Source organism: Bison bison, unplaced genomic scaffold, assembly GCF_000754665.1.
Source record: "Bison bison bison isolate TAMUID 2011002044 unplaced genomic scaffold, Bison_UMD1.0 scf7180017864136, whole genome shotgun sequence".
Classification (NCBI taxonomy): Eukaryota; Metazoa; Chordata; class Mammalia; order Artiodactyla; family Bovidae; genus Bison; species Bison bison.
In genome coordinates this window covers 3,972,265-3,984,710 of record NW_011494708.1, presented here as the reverse complement: position 1 = coordinate 3,984,710, position 12,446 = coordinate 3,972,265, and the positions used below count along the sequence as shown (strand labels likewise).

The window sequence follows — 12,446 nt, the reverse complement described above, 5'->3', positions numbered from 1 at the left end:
AGGGCTGGATGGCATCACCGACTCGATGGACATGAGTTTGAGTAAACTCCAGAAGTTGGTGATGGACAGGGAAGCCTGGCGTGCTGCGATTCATGGGGTCGTAAAGAGTCAGACACGACTGAGCGACTGAACTGAACTGATGTAAAGGAGGGCAGAAGTAATAAAGGACCCTGATTCAATCCCTGGTCCGGGAAGATCCCGCATGCTGCGGAGTAACCAAGCCCAAGCGCCACAACTACTGGGCTCTCGCTCTAGAGTCCTTGAGCCACAACCATTGAGTCGTTCTGCAACTACTGTAGCCTATGTGCCCTTGAGACCGTGCTCCACAACAAGAGAAGCCGCGGTAAAGAGAAGACTGTGCACCACAATGAAGAGGAGTCCCCGCTCGCCGCAGCTGGAGAAAAAAGCATGCGCAGCAACAAAGACCCAGCACGGCCAAAAATAAATAAATCTTTAAAAAACATTTAAATAATAAATATAAAAGTTTAAGTTAATTCAAATCCCACCCTATGACAGATGATGATAAAAGCAATAGCAGGTAATAAAATTCTTAAAATACCTAGAAAACACTTAAAATCTTAAAAAAAAAAAAAAAAATCCATCTCTTTGAAACTGGGAAAAGATCATCATTTAATTTTATCCCAAAGTGAAAGTGTTAGTTGCTCAGTCCTGTCCAACTCTTTGTAACCCCATGGACTGCAGCCCACCAGGCTCCACTGTCCATGGACTTTTCCAGGCAAGAACACTGGAATGGGTTGCCATTTTCTTCTCCAGGGGATCTTCCCAATACAGGGTTGGAACCTGGGTCTCCCACATTGCAGTCAGATTCTTCACCATCTGAGCCACCAAACCCCGTTACCAAAAAAACACCATGCTGTGATTCCCCTGGTGGTCCAGTGGCTAAGACTCAGCGACCCGAAAGGAGGGGGTCGGAGTTTGATCCCTGATCACAGAATTAGATCCAACATGCTGCAACTAAGACTTCACATGCAGGCAACTAACAAAAAGATCCCACATGCAGTAATGAAGATCCAAAATCTCACGAGCTAAAACTAAAGAAACAAAATCATAAAAAAAAAGAAAAAGCGCCATGCTGTGGAATCTGGATTTTCAATGGACACAAAAGGCAACGTAAGATCTTAAGGGTTTTTTTTTTAAAGACATACAGTCAATTTTATTTTTCAGTTAATTTTAGTGGTGAAATAGGGAAAGGACTTTAGAAAGCACAGAGAAAAACTTGAAATAAGGCTGACACACTAAGGAAGAGGTAATAGAAGATAGTACAGAAGACAACTTTTAAGTGTTTTGTTTCAGGAGAGGCAAGTGTATAATAAGTTCCATCATATTTGACAAATGTCGACTCTGAAATGCCCCAGAACTCCAAGCTGGTAGGTTGTTGGAAATAACCACCTGTAGTTCCTGAGAAGGATCTGGGCTGGAAAAGTAGGGTTCATTGGTATATAGCTCACAACTAAAGCCATGGAAGTGAATTAAATCTCTGCAAAAGAAAACACAGTGATGGGAATGTCAAGAAGAAAACGTATAAAAGGAAATGAAGAAGAACCAGTAAGGCTAGAACTGAAACTGTCTATGAGATGCTAAGGAAGGAGACAACCTCAAAAAAAGGTAACAATCAAGAGTGAGATGCTGCAAAGGTGTAAGTCTCTAATTTTAGCAAGAAGTCAGCCACCAGCTAACAAAAAGTCTTACCAATTTTTGTAAAATGAGAGTCTGCTGTGATGCCTAACAGGTCAGAAGAAGGCCATAGGTACTACTGATATTTGAAAATACTCTCTAGGGAATGGAGAAAGACGCTGACAATGTAAATGACTGAAAATCTGTACTGAAGGACTGGCTAATGTTGAAAGTCATTAATGATAGTGACAATTCCCACTAACATTCCAAGGGAATAGACAGCACATTCTCAAACCTGCTGGGTAGTGGACAAGTGGTGTAGCATGAAGAGGATAAGGATAATACGGGATCTGAGGCGGGACTAAGTCATATGACTGACCAAAGTGTTCAAGGTAGATAAGGAAACAAAAGCTAAGCCAGAAAGTCAGTATCTTGACAAAACTGACACAGATGTCCAGTCACTGGCATAAAATGTGAATAGTTGCAATATACTTGAAAAAAAAATTTTAAGAAGCAATTTCAAATATATTTCCCCATACTGGATTCTACTTGCATTATAGTCTCTATTATATCATTTAGCAATTACTTAGTGTGTCAGATGTCAGGGCTTTTCCCTTGCCATCCCAAACAGTATGCAAAGCCTCTAAGACACACTATCAGACACATTTTAGAAATGGAGGAACAGTTAAGTAACTTTCCAAAATGACACTGAAGTCTCAGGATTCAAACTTAGGCAGTCTGGCTCTTGAAGACAAAATTAATATTATTAGATATTTTGCACTGGTTATGAGCCCAGTTTTGGTATAAAACAGGGGTCTGAATCTTAACTCTTATCAATTACTAAGCCTGAGTTTTCTCACCTGTTTAAAAAAAAATGACATTAATAGCTCATATTGTGAAAAATATTTTAAATTAAGTATCCCCACAATCTGACAAATATCAAGGGTCAGGCAACTCTACCTATTATTATTATTTTCTTAGAACAGCAGGAGGAAGCGGGCAGGAGGTAGAGGTTGGAAGACTTCCACTTAAGTTTGACAGCAAACTTGAAAGGAAGGGACCAGGAGGTAAAGGATCAGGTGTCCCACCTGACTTGCAAGGCACGAGTTTCTGCAAGCGTAACAGGTAGGCTACACTTTTATCCGTCTTCCCATTAAAGATTTATTGAGAGCCCATTACTTCCCAGGCATTGGTTATCATGCTAGCTGCTCATATTGGAAGTAACTGTTCACAACGTCATCATGACAAAAGAGTACAGATCTCAACATATTTATGATGAATGCAAGATAGCTCCAGTTTTCCTTGTCTTTTCCCTTCATATTTATAATACAAATTCTTGAAAAAGCAACTAAAAACTTTAATAATAGTTGTTCTGTAATAACAATTTAACAAACATCTTCTTCAACAAGACAAAATCCAGTTTGTTAATAGAATATCAAACATTAAAATTATGTTCTCTGGCAATTGTAGGTTGATAGTTCTATTTCGTACCTTAAAGAGCCATTAAAAAAAATTAAGGTAATATACTCAAAAGAAACACAATTAAAAAGTAAAGCCCATGAAGTGACAGCCCACATGCTCTTCACTCAAACAGAGTAGAGTGTCTTCAAATGAATAGGTTTTCAATCTAGGCACTGTTGACATCCTGGGCTAAACAATTCTCTGGTGTGAGGGGGCTGTACAGCACACCGGAGGGTGTTTAGCAGTATCTCTAACTTCTACCGATTAGAAGCCAATAACACCTTTCCTCAATGTGTGACAACCAAAAATGTCTCCAGATATTGCCAAATATCAGAGGGGTGGGGCAATTTACCTGGGATGAAAATAAGTGGATTAAAGAAAACCAAAATTGTTCCTTCCAACAGTAAGATGAGAAAATCATCCAATGTCTTTTTAAGAAAGAACAAGGGAAATTTTATTTGAAAACAATATAGGTGCTATAAGGACCTTACCAGTAGAATTACTACTTTGTATTGCTGAATTATTAAAAAAAAACAAAAAAAAACAGTGACAATAAAGCTGAAACTCATAATCTGTTTTAACAGTTACTATTTAACAAGTTTTGAAGTTTATGTATTCTTTAATTCATTCCATAATTCCTTATAAAATATTCATTCTGAATGGAAGCCAATTAAAAATTATCTGAAGAAGAGTATGGAGCAACTATTTTTGAGTTTTCTTACTTAAAACACATTTAGCTTAAATGTTTAGAAAAGCAGAAATTTTTATCAATATTTTTTACTAACATGAAATCATGGCAAATGCCATTATAATTTGACATGGTTAAATTATTACTTTGTCAACCTTCTGACTCTTTTTTCCTTTATAAATATGTACTTTTTATATTGCAAGCAAAATTCAAAAAAGAATATCCTTAATGGTGCTAACCCCTAATCATCTGAAAATAGAACCCTTACTTCCTGACCGCATTCAGTTAAGCCGCCATGACTGCGGCAAAGGGTGCGTAAGTGATTTAAACCATGCGCGCGCGCGCACCCGCGCGTGTGTTTGTGTTGGGGGCTGGGGATTGTGGGGAAGGCATTTGAGCTGGGAACTAACCATAGCCAATTCCAAATACTCAAGAAGAATGGTGGCCCACAAAGATGGAAGGTCTAAACTGTCACCCTTACCAACGGAATCAGTCTCTGTACTCCTCAAATTGGATTTTTGTCACTTGTAAAATCCAAATAATAAAGGTTCCAACATGAACTGTCTGCTGGTAAAGAAAGTTATTTTTGTTGCATTAAGTAATTCCACACATACACCCAACACCTGCAAACATTTCAGAGCGCTGCAGAGTACAGTTTGAGAAAAACTGGGAGGCCTGGCATGCTGCAGTCCATGGGGTCGCAGAGCTGGACATGATGAGCAACTGAACTGAACTGACTATAGGCCACAGAAAACCACGCCAGTTGTTTCTGTATCTCAGTATAAAACCTGGTTATTCTGGTGTTTTAATCCACAGTCAAGTAAAGTCAGTTATATCTGTGATCCACATTAAGGGGACTATCTTCAAGAGAGTGGGATGCCCTTGAGAGTTAGCATTCAATTCCTACCATATGTATTCATCTATATATCCAGAAGAATGTAGTATTTTTAAAAAGTGAAATGCTTAACAGTACATAGTATTAACTATACTTAATTAAAAATAACTCTGTATCAGTAAAATAGTACTTTTAGAACACTATCCAAAAGATCATCCTCTAAGTAACAACGTATTTTTTTAAACTACTGCTTAATTTGGAAGACAGGGATTAGAAGAGGATAGGTTTAAAAGATTATTTTTTTAAAGAAAGAAACTCTGAATTAAACTCTCCAACCTCCATACACTCCCAGAGATACAAAATTCCTTATCATTCTGCATAAAGGATTTCTTTAGCACTTCTTACAGAGAAGGCAATGGCACCCCACTCCAGTACTTTTGCCTGGAAAATCCCATGGATGGAGGAGCCTGGTAGGCTGCAGTCCATGGGGTCGCTAGAGTCGGACAAGACTGAGCAACTTCACTTTCATTTTTCACTTTCATGCATTGGAGAAGGAAATGGCAACCCACTCCAGTGTTCTTGCCTGGAGAATCCCAGAGACGGGAAGCCTGGTGGGCTGCCGTCTATGGGGTCGCACAGAGTCGGACATGACTGAAGCAACTTAGCAGCAGCAGCAGCAGCACTTCTTATAGCTCGGGCCTGTTTATGATTGATTCCTTTTCAGTTTCTTATGTTGAAAACTGTCTTTGTTTTTGCCTTTGCTGGGTCTAGAACTCTAGGTTGCCATATTTTCCCCCCTTGAGAACTTAAATACTCTTGTTCCACTGTCCTCTTCTTCCTAGCAAGGTTTCAGATGAAAAACCTCTGTCACGCTATCTTTGTTCCTCTGTATATAATGTATCATTTTTCTCTGTTCCATTTAATATTTTCTCTTTATCACTGTGGTTAAGCAGTCTAGTCAAGGCTACGGTTTTTCCAGTGGTCATGTATGGATGTGAGGGTTGGACTATGAGGAAAGCTGAGCACCGAAGAACTGATGCTTTTGAACTGTGGTGTTGGAGAAGACTGTTGAGAGTTCCTTAGACTGCAAGAAGATCCAACCAGTCCATCCTAAAGGAGATCAGTCCTGGGTGTTCATTGGAAGGACTGATGTTGAAGCTGAAACTCCAATACTTTGGCCACCTGATGTGAAGAGCTGACTCATTTGAAAAGACCCTGATGCTGGGAAAGATTGAGGGCAGGAGAAGGGCACGACAGAGGATGAGATGGTTGAATGGCATCATCGACTTGATGGACATGGGTTTGGGTGAACTCCAGGAGTTGGTGATGGACAGGGAGGCCTGGCATGCTGCGGTTCATGGGGTCGCAAAGAGTCAGACACAACTGAGCGACTGATCTGAACTGAACTGAACTAAGCCGTTTGATGATGATGTGTTTCCAGAAATAAACGGTAATAGTTTTTGCACTTGGGGTTCACTGAGTTTTAGAATTGTTGTTTTATTATATAGTTTTCAGCAAATTTAGAAAATTTTCACTCATTATCTCTTGCAACCCACTCTGGTACTCTTGCCTGGAAAATCCCATGGATGGAGGAGCTTGGCAGGCTACAGTCCATGGCGTCGCAAAGAGTCAGACATGACTGAGCAACTTCACTTTCTTTTTCTTTCTTTCCCCTTCAATGACTTCAATGACATGTGTATTGGTCCATTTGAAAATAAAATACAGTTCACTAATGATATTTTTCAGACATTTTATCTGTGTGCTTCATTTTGGATAGCTTCTATTAGTATGCCTTCAAGTTTACTAATTTCTTCGGTAGCATGTATCTGTAATTAATACCACAAGTGTATTTTTTCATTTAAATAGTTTAGTTTTCATCTCTACAAATGTGAATTGGATCTTCTCTTTTTTTAAATCTTCCATGTCCTTTATTTAACTTCCAATCTCTCTTCCAGCTCAGGGATCTGCAATTACAGCCTATAGGCCAAATGCAACCTACCACCTATAGTAGAAATAAAGTTATATTCCAGTATACAGTAATGTCCATTCATTTAGACATTGTGTCTGGCTACTTTCGCGATACAATAAAGTTGAATAGTTACAACAGAGGCTGTTCAGGCCACAAAAATATTTACCATTTTATCCTTTGACACAAATTTTGTACAGTCCTGATCTTAGCTTCTTAAACATAAAGAAGACAAATGTAATTAACAGTCTTAATGCCTTTTTCTATCATCTGTGTCACTTCTGGGTTGGTTTTAATGGACTGGTTTTTCTCATTATGAACCATTTTCCTACATTTTTTATTTTTACCATATGTTAAGACACAATGAATTTTACCATCTTTTTGAGTGCTGCATATTTTTCCATTTTTAAATATTCCTGAGCTTTGTTCTAGTTCTAAATTAAGTTATTTAGAAAATGTTTGATCCTTTCAAACTTGCTTAAGGTTTTTAGGTGAAACCAGAGCACCATTTAGTTTAGGCCTAATTTTGTACCACTGAAACCAAACTCTTCTGAATACTCTAGTTGATGCACTGTGAATTATGAGCTTTTTTTCCCACTTTGACTACTGGCAACAGGCACAATTCATAGAATTGAGAGAGCTCTAGGAATTCTTTCCTCTAATTCTTTAGGTTTATCTTCCCCCAGCCTTGGTTGGTTTACTCACACATGTGTTGTTTAATACTCAGCTCAAGACTAGAGAAGACCCTCTAAAGATCTCTGAAACTCTGCATAGCTCTTTCCTCTCCAGTTCCCCACCCAAAGAATTCTGACCACTTTAATTAGCCTCCTTACATTCCCAGTTCATCTCCACAACTCAAGGTGCTTACCAGGCTCAACCTGGATTCCCCTTCCTATATCATATACTGGAAACTTTCTCCAGGCCCTAAGCTGGGGCTCACCTCATTTGTCTCCTGTCTCTCAAGGCTCACTGTCCTTTCTTGCCTGCCATCCAATATCTTGAAAACTGCTGTTTCATATATTTTGTCCAGGCTTTTAGTTGTTCCAAGCTGAAGAGTAATTCCAGTCCCTGTTACTCCATCTTGGCCAGAAGCAGAAGTCCTAAAATCTACTAAAATTTTCTAACCAGGAAAAACTGCTTAAAAGGTAAATGGAAAGCCATGATAAAGTAGATGGGACCTAATTATATCATTGTATACACTTAAGGAAAGGAAAACCTCCTTTCCTTATATTATTACCATTTATTATATTTATTTATAACATTTATATATTGTGCTGATTGCTATTTTTATGGAAACGTGAAGTGAAGTTGCTCAGTCGTGTCCGACACTTTGCGACCCTGTGGACTGTAGCCCACCAGGCTCCTCCATCCATGGGATTCTCCAGGCAAGAATACTGGAATGGGTTGCCATTTCCTTCTCCATGGGATCTTCCCAACCCAGGGATTGAACCCAGGTCTCCGCATTGCAGGCAGACGCTTCAACCTCTGAGCCACCAGGGAAACCCAAATTATTCATCAAAATATATCTTATTGTTAGGAGTCACTCAAACCTATTCCTGCTGGTAATGAAATGAAAATAGTTATCTAATAATATCATTTATCTAATAAATAATGTTAAATTTCAAAATGCCTAATATGTGAATTAAACAAATTCCAGTTAGAATTTCTTCAAGATATATAAAAACAAGTAGTTGACAATACATTTACATTGACCTGTGAGGTAAGTTATATTTTCCCAACCCACTTGATCTGAAAAATGCCTTAAAAATATTTTTAAATTTTGAGTTTCAGATATAAAGTTACAAAAGTGGTACAAACAATTCCTAGTCTCCTTTTCCCTCAGACTAGCAAATGTTAACATTTTACCATATTTGTACCATTTAAGAGCACATTATAGACATAAAACCACTTTACCCAAAATACTTGTGTTTATTGCCAAAAAAAAACATTGTCTTATACAATCACACTTAATTAAGGTGGTGTCTGTCAGATTTCCTGTCATGTTACTATTGCTCTCTTTATAGTTAACACTGACTCGATGGACGTGAGTCTGAGTGAACTCCAGGAGTTGGTGATGGACAGGGAGGCCTGGCGTGCTGCAATTCATGGGGTCTCAAAGAGTCGGACACAACTGAATGACTGAATTGAACTCATAGTTAACACATACTTTGTGAGATATGCTTAGACACTATAAAAAAGCTGTTTCTCATCAGACTTTAAACCAGTAGTTTAAACATCCATTGATGACGTTAGCCTGAGACGACAATCACTGTAGTGGTTGCCAATGTGTGGTTTCCTAGTTTCATCATTTCTTCTACATTTATTAGGTGGAATTGTTCTGTAAAGAGAAGCTATCTCCTTTCCTCCATTTATTTAAGTATTTAACTCAGCATACTCTTCTAAACTGTCATTTTATTTTATGGGTTCTAATCTATTATTGTCATTATTTATTTTGATGACCAAAGTGTCCATGATTTAGCTAAAAGAAGCCTCTTCAAACTGGCTCCTTTTGTGTGTCCTTCTGGCAGGTCCCCACCATTGTTTGAGTGAAACAGCTTTTTTAATAATGGCAACAATGTGGAAATGACCCAAATGGCCATCTGTGTGAATTAAATAAAGACTGGTCGGAAGACAATGAAAAATTATGAAGACACTAAAGAGACCAAGGTAGAAGATTTACAGTTAACAGAACACTGCTAAGAGTATGATGCTAGACTTTAAAAAAAAAAAAAAAAAGACAAGTCTCTGTTTATACATGCATACAATTTTCTTGAAAGATATTAACAAGGCAGGGTAGCATTATCTCCAGGACTATAGCTGTGGAACTGAGCATCTTACTTTTTATTTTACAATCACTGGCTCTCAGAAATTTTTTAAAGTATTTTCAAGACCAACACTTTTAAATTTAACATGTAATTAAAATGCACACTGTAAAAATTATATAATTAGAACAGTATAATATTTATAGTCTCATTAAAATGTATAAAATCTGTTTTAAAATTCTTTCTAAAAGCATTTAAGTATCTTTCAAGTCCCAGTTGTAATCAACAAATTGTGATTGCCTAATGAAACTAGATAAAGGAAACCATCCTTATGCTGTAGTCCTTGTCACATTAACTATATAATACTCAATATTAACCTTGAAAGGTTTCATTTTCCCTTTGAACTGTACCATCTTATCTTGTTTTATGGGGAGAGAAAAGGGGGTGATAAAAGGAAGGGAAAATGGAAATAGGCTTATGATCTAGATATCATTATGTGAGTAACTTCTTTTCAATAAAACCTGAGTTTCCAAAATGACAGGATCTAACACTTTCATAAAATGTTTGGGTAAAAGATTAATATAACGCTTACCTAGTGAGTCGTTTAGGTGGAGGCCGCTCACCAAATTTTCTAGAAGAAATAAGAAAAAAAAATTAAATAGGCTATATGACACACTCCACAGTATTTTAGGCACCATGAAACCTCCTTTACGACTTACACTTCAACCCTACTAAAGAGCACTGTAAAAAGAAAGCCTCCAGTAAATACCAACATGCAGTAGTAACAAAATACAGACTTTAAAGTTGTTTCTAAACAAAACAACAGACCCTAGGTAGGCCTGACACATCCACACGCTGAGTGTGTATTACACTGATTAGATGAGGAGAGCAGGATAGCAGGTACTTCCCAGAGACACCTTGCTAAAACACCCAACAAAAGATGATCTTCTAGTCTCACATAATCTGCAGCACTCAAAAAATTCCTCAGAGCCCAAGGGGGTATAGATCTCACAGATGTTTACCATGTGGCAAGCATTATGTTATATCTTTTGTTAACCCTTTTTAACCATTATAAAATAATTCTGGAAGGCACATTTTAAAGACGTATAAAGCAACTTGCCCAATGTCACAAAGTAAACTAAGTGGCAGGCAGAGTTAAGATTTAAGCCTAGATGTGGACTAATTAATTAGTTCATAATATATGGCCCTTCAAAAAGAAATATGCTAAATATTCTAGCATAGAACCACTGAAAGACAGTAACATTTGTTTGGGAGAGGGCAAAGAGAAAAAGCCCAAGCAAAGATAAGCACAATTTAGGCTGGAATTAGAATACGGCATGAGTGGTAAGTGAGACTCCAAGAGTAAGATCAGCTGAATTCAAATCTATGATTTAGTGTTTATTTCCCGAGCAGCCCTGAAGTTATCTGACTCTCTAGTTCAGTTTCCTTCCTCATCTTACCTCAAGGAGTTGCTGAAGGATTAAAAGTGCTAACTAATATACAGAAGACACACAGAACACCTGGAATGCCTGGAATTATTAATTATTAGTAAATGGTAGTAATTATTACTGTTTTCTAGTTATAAAAGTTAAGCCAAAATAACTGAAGATATTAAGTGTGATATTAACAAAGATAAACAAGTATAAGAAGAAGAAGAAACTAATCCTTATGTGATGACCTGTCTCCTCTGAAATAAAAAATGAGGTCTTCTGAAAGACATGGCAGAGGTACACAGCACTTGAAGAAAAAAGATCAGTAGAATTTTTCTTTCTTTTTAAAGCCACACTGCAGTTATAAATAGGTTAAGTGACTTGTTCATAACGAGTTATAGGTTTGAGAAGCCTAAAAGAGTTCTATATTTGTGGTATTTCACACAATTATTAACTTGATGACAAAAGTCTTAAAATCCCATGTAGTTCATTCTGTTGAGTAATTTAATGTTCTATGACACTGTTTATGAACTTGGTTTATAAGAAATTTCCCTTGAATATTTTGGTATTTCAGTTAACCCTAAAATACTGAAAAGTGGCTATAACTGAAACAGCACCCCAAAACGAGTAAATAATCCCAAGTTTTTGTCAGAAGGATTAATAATAAGTAATCCTCTTTGATTTTTATCCTATAGGATGGTCCACTTTAAACACAATGATTTATTAGTAATATCAACAAGGGTGCTGAAGGACATAGGCTTTAAAACACTGAACTACTGGTTAATCTATGATATGAATTCCAATTATGGAATCAAAGGCAAAAATCTATTCCTGAAACTTTCCACAGGAAAGATTTTTTTTTTTAATGTATGAGACTGATTAAATTTACCATTGCAGCATATGATTAAAATTAAAAAGTTCCTCACTAGGTCGGATTTAGTATAAAACCCCAAAAGTTTAAGACAATCTTTAAATTACTTCTTTGCATATATATATTTAAGAACAGAGTCACACTTTATAAAGAGAAGCAAAGAATGTAGAGAGTATCTAAGAGCTTAAAATGGTGAAAATTTTAGAGAGACACAGCTAACAAATGAGATGAAACTTTTCAGTCAGAATCATGATACTAACCATATTAGCTAATAACTCTGATCATCACACATCCTTTGGAATCTAACAGATAATTTAACATAGGTCTATTATATAACCCATAAGATCCACTGCTCTCAAAATTCAAAAGCAAATTTTGTTTTCTGGTACTCTGAATGCTTTAAAAATCAGATTAAATCAACTGAATGTTGGTTCAAATATCTGCCTACATTCTTTTTTGGAACTACCCATTAGATGAAGTCAACAATCATATAGTAATGCTTGTGCAACATCACTCCTGCCCCCATAGAAAACATGAAAAAGAGATTTGCCTGCTGAGCTTGAACAGTATTTCAAAACGATGTACTGTTCTATCTGGGTGCTATCTGAAAGTTAGCAATCTTATAAGTGATAAATCACTTCTTCAGTGTATAATAAAGTATCTTCAGTAAGTGTCTGTAAACTCAATCCTCTCTTTAATGCATATGCCATCACACTTCTACTGATCTCATTAAACCTAATGGTTACTGTATCTAATAGAATGGGAGAAGGGTAATAAAATGGGTCTCCTGAAGATAGA

At 37.0% G+C, this 12,446-nt stretch overlaps 1 protein-coding gene across 6 annotated transcripts in view; it reads right to left on the bottom strand.

Annotated features, from left to right (window-relative positions):
- Positions 1 to 12,446, bottom strand: part of RBPJ (recombination signal binding protein for immunoglobulin kappa J region) — a 242,553-nt gene that overhangs the window by 32,656 nt on the left and 197,451 nt on the right. For all 6 annotated transcript variants that reach the window (XM_010839927.1, XM_010839931.1, XM_010839929.1 and 3 more), the window contains one exon: positions 9,940 to 9,978. In XM_010839927.1, coding sequence (XP_010838229.1) covers positions 9,940 to 9,978 — 39 coding nt within the window. The remainder of the gene's footprint in view (positions 1 to 9,939; positions 9,979 to 12,446) is intronic.